This window comes from Rana temporaria, chromosome 5, assembly GCF_905171775.1.
Source record: "Rana temporaria chromosome 5, aRanTem1.1, whole genome shotgun sequence".
Lineage (NCBI taxonomy): Eukaryota > Metazoa > Chordata > Amphibia > Anura > Ranidae > Rana > Rana temporaria.
The window spans coordinates 47,979,968-47,992,909 of record NC_053493.1 but is presented as its reverse complement, the minus strand read 5'-3'; the positions used below and the strand labels follow the sequence as shown (position 1 = coordinate 47,992,909).

Sequence of the window (12,942 nt, the reverse complement as noted above, 5' to 3'; positions counted from 1 at the left end):
CACCAAAATTACTAGTGATGTGTAAAGAATTAGATCCAGGTGTGTACTGAGGGAGGTAAAGCTTGAAAAGCCATGTGTTCAAATGCTAAACAGACAGCAAGATTGGAAGGAATCCACTAATATAACCACTCTGAGAGCACACAAGGGGGAGAGATGAATGCTAGATCACTACAGCTTCATTCACACAAGACACCAATACATGGAGGGCAATGGCCCATTATCATTTCTGGTGGAAGTGTTATTCTATCGATGTTACAAACTATTAGCTATAGTGCTGCTACAATATAACAAAATTCCATATTTACGTGGCTGATACAAACAATACCTTAAAGGGGTAAAGGTAAATGTTTTTCACCTTAATGCATCCTATGCATTAAGGTGAAAAAACATCCGATGGTAATGCCCCCCCCCCCCTTCCCCGAGCCCCCGTTTTACATACCTGACTGTTCGAAATTCCCGGGCGCGTCCATGTGATGTTCTTGGGTTCCCAGCCTGGCCGTTAATTGGCTAGGCTGGGCGGATTGATAGCAGCGCAGCCATTGTCGATCACAGCGGATGACGCGGCGCGCTGGGGGGCGGGGCCGAGTGATACAGTCGGCGGCTGTGGCCGCCGCTGTATCGCGGGAACGCGCTCGCAAAAGCTTTCCACATGCAAGCTCGCTCGCATGAAGGTAGAAAGCTTTTGCGAGGAGGAGCTAAGACAGCCGCAGAGGGACCCCAGAAGACACGGTTCGGTGACACTCTGTGCAAAACGAGCTGCACAGTGGAGGTAAGTATAACATGTTTGTTCACAGACAGAATTCTCACCGCTCCAGGTGAGCCTCGTGATGATCAGGGGTTGTTGAACCACCAGGGTGCTAGCAATGCGGTAATGGCAAAAAACAAAAGAACAAAAGCTGGACAGCCGCACTCCAAAATTTTCTTTAAAAGAGATGTCTTTATTTTCAACTGTGCATACAGTCACTGCAAGCCCACAAAAATCTGTATGACCAACGTTTCGCACTGGCGTCAGTGCTTAGTCATGGCTGAGCCATGACTAAGCACTGACGCCAGTGCGAAACGTTGGCCATACTGATTTTTGTGGGCTTGCAGTGACTGTATGCACAGTTGAAAATAAAGACATCTCTTTTAAAGAAAATTTTGGAGTGCGGCTGTCCAGCTTTTGTTCTTTTGTTTTTTGCTATAACATGTTTGTTATTTAAAAAAAAATAATTTGCCTTTAGTGTTCCTTTAAAGGGGATGTAAAGGTTTGTTTTTTATTTTCTAAATAGGTTGCTTTAAGCTAGTGCATTGTTGGTTCACTGACCTTTTCCTTCAATTTCCCTTCTAAATGTTTTTTCTCTTATCGTCCATGGACGGACACAGCTCCTTAAATCTTGACAAGTGGGTTATGTTCCCTGTTTACAGGAGAGGACTAGGCAGAAACATGTTAAATAGTTAAATACATGTTACATTAACAGAGTTGAACAGCCCCGCCCAGGGGGCGGTCCCTCCAGACATAACCCTCCTCACTGCAGCATGCAGCCTCAGTTTCGTTCTGCCTAGCAAAGGAGAAGGACGTATGGCTCCCTTTGGGCCCAGCTCCCTGAGGAAAAGATTTTATTTTATTTTTATTTTGTCTTTTTGACTTCTATCAACTGTTGGCTGAGAGACAGGCTGGATATTATAGATCCTTGTAGTCTTCTCAGTTCGGCCAGCGGGCGTGAGCACACCTTTGCAAAGAGGCTGAGTCTGCCACGACATGCCCCATGACTCCTGGGGTGGCCAGTGAGCTTTGCTTCAAGGTCCGCACATGACTTGGCTGTGGTGTTGTCTCACTCACGGCGGACCGGGCCGACGGCTACCTCCATTGCGGTTGTACGCCTGTCTAAAATGCGTCAGTAAGTCGTCGCGTGGACGGGTAAGTACAGTCCCTCCCTCTTAGGGGGGTGGTATGGCTGAGCATTCCTGGGGTTTGGGTATCCTCCCTTCCCTGCTCCCTTTTTTCCCTCTGCTGTTTTACAATTGCTTTCGGGGTGGGGGGGGGGGCGAGTGATACAGTCGGCGGCTATGGCCGCCGCTGTATCACGGGAACGTGCTCGCAAAAGCTTTCCACCATGCAAGCTTGCTCGCATGAAGGTAGAAAGCTTTTGCGAGGAGGAGCTGAGACAGCCGCCGAGGGACCCCAGAAGACACGGTTCAGTGACACTCTGTGCAAAACGAGCTGCACAGTGGAGGTAAGTATAACATGTTTGGATTATTTACAGGCTGGATATTATAGATCCTTGTAGTCTTCTCAGTTCGGCCAGCGAGCGTGAGCACACCTTTGCAAAGAGGCTGAGTCTGCCACGACATGCCCCATGACTCCTGGGGTGGCCAGTGAGCTTTGCTCCAAGGTCCGAGCATGACTTGGCTGTGGTGTTGTCTCACTCACAGCGGACCGGGCCGACGGCTACCTCCATTGTGGTTGTACGCCTGTCTAAAATGCGTCAGTAAGTCGTCGCGTGGACGGGTAAGTACAGTCCCTCCCTCTTAGGGGGGGTGGTACGGCTGAGCATTCCTGGGATTTGGGTATCCTCCCTTCCCTGCTCCCTTTTTTCCCTCTGCTGTTTTACAATTGCTTTTGGGGTGGGGGGGGGGCGGGGCCGAGTGATACAGTCGGCGGCTATGGCTGCTGGGGGTCCGCTTTTCTGGACGTTTTGGGGTGCTGGGCAGCCTTTCTAGGCTCTGGCATCACTTTTTTGTGGATTTTCGGTTTCTATTGAAAATCCCATTGGCGCGCTGTTGTAGCCGCGCCATGATACAGCATATTATGGGGGTCAGCCATTTTCCTGTAGCCGTGCCAAGCTCCATATGCTGCGCTCGGCGGCCATCTTGCCTGAGTCCTCGGCCTCTAGTGTTGATTCCTACGGCGCGCAGCGCCGTTCTCCTCACACAGCACCTTACAGCTTCCTCACGGTTTTCTCCTCACACACACAGCAGGTGTACGGGACACGGGCAGCGGCGCTGAGCCGTCTTCTCCGGTGCGGTGAGTCCCCTGGACCCCCCCCCCTCCCTGGTCAGCGCAGCAGGAGTGGTGGGGTTTTTCTGTTCAGTCTGAACTGGGCCCTGGGAGTTTTTTTTTACTTAAATAATGGAGTCAGTGTAGCTTCAGTTTATCTGTAAGGACAGGTGCTGCATGCACCTACATGTTATACACATTATATAAATGTTCTTAAGCTACGGAGTCAGTATCTGGGTCCTTCCCCAACATGCTGGTGATGGCAGCAGGTTTTAGCACCTAGGATTCCCACAGAGGCTTTATTATTGGTCCTGGACTGCGGACGGGCGGGGGTTAAAAAGAGTGCCCCCTCCCCCGTTATCCCCTGGGGAATGCTCTGTAATGGAGCAATGGACCAGATACCTGGGTCGGTGCAGGATAAGGCATTATGGGTGCGCTTCTCACTGCTGTACGGGACTCTCTTCAGCTGGTTAGTGCAGCTGGGTTTCCGCCGAGGGCTCTGTCTTTTTTGGTTCACAATTTAGACCGCTCTGTTTTGGTTTTTTCCTTCTTTGATAATTTCTTAGATACGGAATGAGAAAAGCCGCTGATGGCTTTTGTAGTCCCTCACCGCCGGGCAGTTCAGTGCCCCTTTGAGGAGAGCCCCTTCAAGAGGTGGGCTTCTTCTCCGGTGGTGGACCCTCCAGGTGTCATGTATAGGTAACCATTCTCCCTATTGCGGGGACCCGCCATTGTATGGTTTTGACTGATAGCAAATCCGAAGTTTTGACCCTTTCCATGCTTCCATGCTGGGGTCTGACTGGCGGCCTATTGTGGCCGCTACTCTGGGGTCTCAGTCACTCACGGAGTGAGCATTTTGCACCAGACAGCGGAGGAGCGCGACTCTCCCCCGTAGTTATTAGGCTAGCGGACCATCTTGTCCAGGGCCTCATATAGGTCTGTTTCAGAATGGTTTTATGCACACGGTGGTGTAGTGGTTAACTCCATTACTTGGCAGCAAGTGTGTCATTGGTTCGAATCGGACGCTGATACCAATCTGCCTGGAGCTTGCATTGTCGCTCCCTGTACTCCTCCAAAGGTGAGTGCATACACCTACATAATATTCATACACACTATGTGCGTGTATTATTTATGGGCAACCCTCCCAGGCTGTCAAAGGCCCAGCTGGGGGTCTAATCCGTCCCTGGGTGCGTAAGCGATCACGCCGGCACCCAAATCCTGCCAATGTATGTAGCCTTCCCTCATTGTCTCTAGGTAAGGGGGTGGCTTGCAGGTTCACAATTCGGTAAAACCTTCCTGCTCTCCGACCAGTGGGTCTGCGAGGTGGTCTCTTCGGAGTACTAGATAGGGTTTCCTCCTATCCACAGAACAAAGTTCTTTCCTCGTGTCTTCCTCTCCCAGCCCGTCTGTCTGCCTTGGGCAGTGTGGGACTTGCTAAGCTGCGGGGTAATTTTACCTTTCCTGCAGGGCGAGTGGTTTGGGGTTTTCTAGGGGCCTCAGGCCCTGAACATCTTTGTGAACGTTGGGTAGTTCCGCATGGAATCCATTCGTTTGGTAGCTGCGCTCCATCCGGGGAATGTCCTGGCGTCCTCGGACATCAGGGACGCATACATGCATGTCCCGTTTTGCGCATATCACAGTGTTCTTTCTGTGCTTTATGGTGAGAGAAGGTCTCTGTCAGCCTGTGGCCCTCCCTGTCGATCTGGCGTCGGCACCATGGGTTTCCAGCTAGGAGCTCACACTTATCCTAACTTTGTTGAGACAGCGAGGATTCGTGTGGATGTTAAACACCAGAAGGTGTAGCTCAGTGGCAGCAGGCCCGCCTTCCATGTGTGCAACCCAGGGTTCAAATCCTGGGCATGCTAGGTTGGAGTATCTAGGGTTGATCCGGACTCCTCAGTGGCGATGGTCCTTCTTCCCCTGGAGAAATTGCAGACTCTTCAGTCTGCGGTGAAGGTATTGGCATTACGCAATCGGTCTACTCTCCTGGCACCTGCTGGTCCAGGGCCTGTGGGTAGCCTCCTTCGAGGCGGTATTGTGTGCCCAGTTCCACACTCAGGTTTTCCAGGGGAAATACTGTCCAGGTGTTAAAAATCGATTGTCTCTGAAATCATCAGATTCCGGTGTGCCACCTAGTCAGAGTCTTTCTGAGTTGGTGACAGAGATCCCCGACTCTTCGGTCCGGGAAGTTTTTTCTTCCTACCAGTGGTCGGTATTTACGACGGATGCCAGCCTCAAGGGTTGTGGGCCTGGGGGGTCCCGTCGGGTCTGAGTCGCTGGGCTTGTGTGGATCTGCGGCCACACCTACCTGTATGTGCCCGCTCTCGTCTGGTCTCGGTAGTTACCCAGGGTCGGGCCTGGCTAGTGCCTGGGTGGGTGACAGCCTGGGTTCACCAGGTGCTGTGGACCCTGTCTACTGGTCTTTGTCCTATTTTAGGCGATCAGGCTATGTTTCTCCTCGTGGTCGAGGAGGTTGCAAGGTCGTCCGATCTGGTTTCAGCCGGACAACGCCACGGCAGTGACTTCGGTCTACCTTCAGGTACACCAGCGGGCGGGCTACTGGAGTCGCCAGATGCTGGACCAGGGTGTCTGGTCTTTGTGCTGGGCTCCCTTGCAGGTGACCCTCACAGGGCATGGATCACCTGGCCGCTCGTCTCCACCGCAAGGGTGTCAAAGCTAGTGGCCAGGTCTAGTGATCTGGTACAGACGCGTCAGTCGCGCTGGTGGCCCTGTTGGGTCTGTATCTGCAATTTTTTGCCGTTCCACCATTGTAGTGCTTCCTCGGCTGCTCCACAGAGTGGAGGCTTAGGAGATCCCGATGCTTCTAATCGCTCCAGCTTGGCCTCAACGTCCTTGGTTCGTCTACCCTGACGGTTGCCAGGGCGGGAGGTACCTCTGTCTCGAGGTCCCATGTTTTCATCCTGTTGTACAGTCACTGACTTGCTCAACATGGCTATTGGAAGCCGGACTTTAAGAGACCGGGGTCTGTCAGACTCGGTCATCTCAACAATGCTGAGGGCACAGTAGTCTTCTTCCGGAGGATCTACCGTCGCGCCTGGCAGGCTTACATCTCTTGGTGCGAAGAGATGGAGTGACGTCCACGGACGTACTCGGTGTCCAGGGTCTTGCTGTTTTTACAGCTTGGAGTGGATCTAAAAATTGCTTAAAGCACCGTTTGGGGGAAGATTTCAGCCTTGGCTGTGTTCTTTCAGTGGCCTTTTTGCGGCCCGTTCCCTGGTGGGTCCCTTGTTTGTGCAGGGGGTTTGTCATATACTTTCCCCTCTTGGCCCATCTCTCCCCCCATGAGTTTTGACTCTGGTGCTCTCGGTTCTTCTGGAACCTTCCTTTTGGAAGGTGGCCCCTTTAGTGGCTTTTACCTCTGTTAGAGGGGTTTCTGAGTTGGCGGTCTTGTCTTGCAAGCCACCTTGCTTGATCCTCCATAAGGATTAGGTGGTGGTGCACCCGCGACCTTCCCTACTTCCGAAGGTGGTTTCGGCCTTTCACAGGAATAAGGACATTGTTCTTCCATCCTTCTGTCCTCGGCAGTCGCATCCTACGGAGGTTGCCTTTCATACTTTAGGCATAGTACACGCTTCGCGGGTGTACCAGCCTGCTACGGCTCCGTTTCGGAGTTCTGACTCTCTTTTGTGTCGGTGTCTGGTCCACAAAAGGGCCTGGCGGTCTCGTCGACCACCATTTCTCGGTGGATCAGGTAGGTTGTCATACAGGCCTATGCTCTTAAGGGGCGGGCTCCCTTTCCGGTCACGGCACTTTCGACCAGGGCAATTGGTGCTTCCTGTTTTTTTTTCCGACATCATGCGTCGGTCTCACAGGTATGCGAGGCGGCGACTTGGTCGTCCGTTCACGTTTTTTCCAGAATTTACATGGTTGCTGTGAGTGCATCTTCTGATGCTTCTTTCGGCCGCTAGTTTTTGCAGGCGGCTGTTTAAAGTTGCACCTCCTCCGTTGAGGAGCTCTGCTTGTTTTGGGGTGAAATTAAAAATGTTTTTTCTGATGTATTTCCCACCCTTCGTTTTTTACACTGTTTGGGGATGTCCCACTTGTCAAGATTTAAGGAGCTGTGTTCGTCCATGGACAATAAGAGAAAATAGGATTTTTTTGTACTCACCGTAAAATCCTTTTCTCTGAGTCCATGGACGGACACAGCTCCCACCCCTCCTTTTTAGGTTTGTACTGCTTGTTACGAACTGAGGCTGCATGCTGCAGTGAGGAGGGTTATGTCTGGAGGGACCGCCCCCTGGGCGGGGCTGTTCAACTCTTAATGTAACATGTATTTAACTATTTAACATGTTTCTGCCTAGTCCTCTCCTGTAAACAGGGAACATAACCCACTTGTCAAGATTTAAGGAGCTGTGTCCGTCCATAGACTCAGAGAAAAGGATTTTACTGTGAGTACAAAAAATCCTATTTTTTATTTGTCTGAATTTCTCACTTCCTGTTCCTCCTCAGTAAGCTTGCCCCCATCATCTGAGCCGTTCTGGCTGGTCTCCCCGCAGGGATGTAGTCCCAAAGGAGGGGGAAAGCACGCTGACTAACCCCCAGCCAGAACGGCTTGGATGATGGGGGCAAGCTTACTGAGGAGAAACAGGAAGTGAGAAATTCAGACAAAGGAAAATAACATTTAGAAGGGAAATCGAAGGAAAAGGTAAGTGAACCAACAATGCACTAGCTTAAAGCAACCTATTTAAAAAATAAAAAACCTTTACAACCCCTTTAAAGAGGTTCTTCACCCTGTAAACAAAAATAGTGGCAAATAGTGAAACTGATTCCCCTGTTGCCCCGCGGCTCCTCCCTTCCCCTGCAGCGCTGTCAGCTTCCCTCCTCTCCCGTCAGCTTTTAGCTGCTGCAGGGGGGAGCCACATGGTAATCAGTTTCAGTATTTCAGCTATACAGGGGATGGTTCTGTTATTGCCCTCACCTGTGCACCAATTGCCCCCTTCTATACAACATCTGTTTCCTTGTGCTACCTGGGTTGAACTGAAGATACTAAATATATATCAATATATTTCACTGTACTGACCTATAGTGTATCAAATTTCTCAGAATGGTATGCTTTTAATCACACATACTCTCTAGATTGACAGTACATAGGAAACAATAGCATGAGCTAATGTATGACATAAGCCATTTTAATATAAGTTTATTTCTGAATGAAATAAGGATGCCAAAAGACTAATGGATATCATATTGTTATGTACTGATAATACTGGCAGACTGGAAAATCAAATTTAGAGCCGCATCCCTTGAAGGCTTGGAAGATTTAAAAGTTTGGTCCAAGCAAGCTTTGCCAATTGACAAGTATTTGCAGATAAGAGTCCAGCCTCTTATTGCATATTGTTAAGTTGGGAGTTTTCCAGTTCGATAAGAGCCCCTCTATATGGTCTTTCAGCTAAGTCGTACTTTATTGTTTTGATGGGGAGTTTAATGTATTTTATCAAGGGTGGACATTTTGTACACTTGTTTATCAGATAATTTTCCGTATTTGCAATGTATGTGTACTTCTTCCTTTTGTTAAAACGTTAATATATTTAAAGTGATTGTAAAGTATTTTTTTTTTTAAATAAATAAATACATATTGTACTTACCTGCTCTGTGCAGTAGACTTGCACAGAGCAGCCCGGATCCTCCTCTTCTCGGGTCCCTCTTCGGCTCTCCTGGTCCCTCCCTCCTGTTGAGTGCCCCCACAGCAACCAGCTTGCAATGGGGGCACTCAAGCCGAGTCACAGCTCCCTGTATCCAATTAGACACGATTGGCTGACTGACTTTGACTCATCCAATCGGTGGGGGGGGGGGAAGACTCAGACAGCCGAGATTCTCGTGGACATCGCTGGAGAGAGATGGGCTCAGGTAAGTATTAGGGGGTGCTGTGCTGGGGTAGCTGCTGCACACAGAAGGCTTTGTATTTTATTGTATAGAATGCATTAAGATAAAAAACCTTCTGACTTTACAACTCCTTTAAGTAGAATAAACAGAAGGAAAAAGTCGGAAAAAAAAAAAAACGCCATATCTAATGATTGGTAAGCTGCAATATATTAAATTTTTGGTTTTGGGTTTAATACTGCTTTAAAGGAAAAGTTCACCTTTGGGAACATGTTACACATTCCATATGTTTTTAGGGTGGAACATGTAACATGTTCCCAATGCTTCAGCCACTGCCCAATGCCGCACTCCCCGTGACAGCAGTATGGGTAACTTTGTGTTTGAATGAACTACAAGTTTGACTTCCTTTGCGACTGTAGGCTTGTAGTTCTCAATGAACTACCACTGCACTGTGGAGCACCATTGTATTCCATTGATTCTTCCTGTGCTTTTATTATTTGTTTCTAAAAAGTGAACTTTAGGCTGGGCTCACACTTATGCCATTTGGATTTGGGTTTCCTAGAATTCAATTCGCATGACAGGAGATTGTGACCGGCTCTCAATGGAGCGGGTTCACACATCTCCAGGGCGGCCGCTGAGCCAACTTTGAAAATGCTCCCTGCACTTTGATCCTACTTCAGCCCATTAAATATCACTGAAGTCGGATTGCAGTCCTAACTGATCTGACTTTGGGAGGCGACTTGTGCGTTTGATGATCTTGAAGGGGAACCCCAGCCAAATAAAAAAACAGCATGGGTTCCCTTTAACAAGGGGGGCCCAGATCCCAGCACCCCACCCTATTTGAATCAGTATAGGGGAAAATTGTACCCCTACCCATTCACCTAAAAAAAAGTGTCAAAAATAAAACAAAATGGATCAAATGATTTTGACAGTGCTTACAAATGATAATGAGAAAACATTTATTTAAATACATTTTAATGAGTATAAAGTTAAAAACATGAACATAGACAGTTTGTCCATTAGTATACAGAGGTTCACAAAGTAAGTGGTCATATAAACAGATGTACAGTTGCAGCAAAAACGTAAAATTCGTATATTATCCCGACATGTTTCGTCTGGTAGCTTCATCAGGGGGTATATATATTGATCAAAGAATTCATGAAATTATACAGAAACAAAAGAAAAAATAAGTAACAAGATAACAGAGTATCAAACAATGAGTGTTATCATTATAAACAGGCGTATGCCATAGTATTGTCATGCAGGTCCCAGGATAAGCTTACAACGCTAGGTAATCCCATATGTTTAACCACTGTCAAAGGTCAGAGCAAACAAAGTCCCAGAGAGGAGGAAGTCCTGCGTGGTCACAGAGGACACACAGTGACCTGGCTAAATAATCAAAAAGTAATGTATAAATAGAAGAGTAACCATGGGAAGATTGAATTAAAATTACTGAAAAAATTCAGTTCTATTCGCTCAAATTAAAATTGATGTCCTTTTATCCCACAAATAGAGCTTTCTTTTGGTGGTATTTGCATACGTATTCTACATATTTTTGGTTAAAAAAAAAAAAAAATCGCAATAAGCGATTGGTTTGCGCAAAAGTAATAGCGCCTACAAAATAGGGGACAGAATTTTTTTTTATTATTATTATTTTACTAGTAATGGCGGCGATCTGCGATTTTTATTGGGACTGTGACATTATGGCGGACACGTCGGACACTTTTGACACATTTTTGGCACCATTCACATTTATACAGCGATCAGTGCTATAAATATGCACTAATTACTGTATAAATGTAACTGGCAGGGAAGGGGTTAATACTAGGGGGCGAGGAAGGGGTTGAATGTGTAGCCTAGTGAATGTTCTAACTGTAGGGGGAGGGGACTGACTGGGGGAGGTGACCGATCTGTGTCCCTATGTAGAAGGGACACAGCATCGGTCTCCTCTCCCTGACAGGACGTGGATCTGTGTGTTTTACACAGATCTACGTCCTTGTCTGTGTAACCGTCGATCGCGGGTGGCTGGCGGACATCGCGGCCGCCAGGCACGCGCATCGGCATCTCAGTGATGCGGCGGGCACGCGCGCGCCGACAGCGCTCGCGCGCCCCCCAGTGGCTGGAGGCAATTGGGATTCACACTGTGGCCGTACAAAGTCGTACGGCCGGCAGGAAGTGGTTAAACAGCCATGAGGACAGTGAGGTAAGTGTGTGTAGAATAAATGGAAAGCTGTTTTATTTTTGTAAAATGCTATATTGGTACATGGGGAGCTGGAATTTAGAAAAATAAAGTGAACTTAGCCTTTAACAGACATTTTTCCAGTAACGTGACTTAAAAAAAGGTATTACTGAAAAAGGGTAATTTTAAGACCTCATGCACAACAAATCTTTCAACAAACTGTCCCCTAGCTTTACCTCTCTTTTTCTTTACAGGCAAAAAAAGCCCTAAAAAACATCCTACAGAAATGCACCAATCTGCCAGCCCTTGAGCCTCTCCTCCATGATGCACCACCCAATATCCTGAAACACGTGGTTGGCCAGTTCAGTAAGGTAAGATATAGTAGAACTATAGATTGTTGTCTACTTTTTACTGCCCTATCAGCTGAGCATTCCTGTAGCAATGCATAAAACAGGAGATCCAGAATGTATATGAAAGGATTGCCTCTTCCAATAATTCTGCAGCTTGTGCCAAGGGCTTAATGTTCTAGCACCATAAGTGTATTAACATGCCCAAAGTGCTCATTATTCTTCTTGTCTGTAGAAGGGGAAAGACTATTTTTTTTTTTTTTTCTCTTTCAATAAGTTTTTATTAATATTTCATATAGGATTACAGACATCATATATACTTTTTCAAAAATAGATATGGCCCCTAGGAGCAATACATAGCAGACTGCTAATAAATCTTGAAACAGTAAATACAACAAAATAAAATAATTTAATTCCTGGGGGAAAGAGCAGAGGAAATATTGATTGCCCGGTAGGCTAAATAAAGATGAAATAGTTGCTACCCTCAGGACCTAAGAAGGTCAATCCAAGTAAACTATGGCTCGGATTCGAGGGCAACTCGGGGTCCAGACCCTCAGCACCCCACTTGGGAACCTGCTGTGCTAAGGGAAGGGTCCCCGACCCCCGCTCCTCGCCATTCCCCCCCCCACTACTCTCACTAATATGGGCGGGGGGATTGCAGCGGGATAGGAAGGGTCTACCATGTACTTCCCCCCACAAAACATGCCACAAATAAATGAGTCTAACAAGATATTAAAGTGTCAATACCATCGACCGTAACCCTGTAAAGATCGCTTGGGTAAAAAATCAAGAGGATCCTGTACCAAAGGGATAGCAACATAAAGGAAAGAGATTAGGAAATAGAGAGAAGAAGAGGGATAGAGGGCAGGGAAGGGTGGGGAGCTAAGGTGTCTAACCTATATCTAGACGGCAGTCAAGCTTTGACATCAGCGGGTGCCAGAGGAACACCAATATAGTCAGCCCAAGGGCCCCAAGTTTCATGAAACCTCTCAGAAGAGTCCTCCAGTATGCTGGATAACTTTTCTTGGGTCATGACCCATGAAATTTTTTGTTTGGCTACCGAAACCAACGGCTTGGGTTGTTTCCAGGATTTTGCAATGGCAATTTTGGCCCCCAGCAGAATAAAGTGCAGTAATTTTTGAGTGGGTTTGGCCAGGAGAGGGATATGGGCATTCAGGAGAGCCACTTCTGGCGTCCTAGGAATCCGGCTCCCTGTCACTTTGAAAATCATGTTGAAGATGATTCGCCAGAAGGCGCGGATCCTAGGGCACTCCCACCATATATGTGCCATAGTGCCTCTCAGCTGACAACCCCTGAAACAATTTGGGTCTCCACCTGGATACATGGCCGCTAATCTGGAGGGTGTGAGATACCATCTAGTGATGACTTTAACACTTGTCTCAATCAAGGACGTTCCCTGGATACCTCGAAATGATCTAAAGAATGCTTTATGCCAAGATTCTTGGCTAATGTTCATTTGAAAGTCAGCCTCCCAAGCCTCCATATAGGATGTTTTGGTTGATGGGTGAGTGAGGGTTGTATAGATTACCGAGATACCGCCTCTCCGCTCCACGGCTTGACCGCACCAGGTCTCA

At 47.8% G+C, this 12,942-nt stretch overlaps 1 protein-coding gene across 1 annotated transcript in view; it reads left to right on the top strand.

Annotated features, from left to right (window-relative positions):
• SPAG6 (sperm associated antigen 6) overlaps nucleotides 1–12,942 on the top strand; it is a 157,115-nt gene that overhangs the window by 94,661 nt on the left and 49,512 nt on the right. Inside the window, exon 9 of the mRNA XM_040352508.1 lies at nucleotides 11,255–11,371. Within this exon, the coding sequence (XP_040208442.1) occupies nucleotides 11,255–11,371 (117 nt within the window). The remainder of the gene's footprint in view (nucleotides 1–11,254; nucleotides 11,372–12,942) is intronic.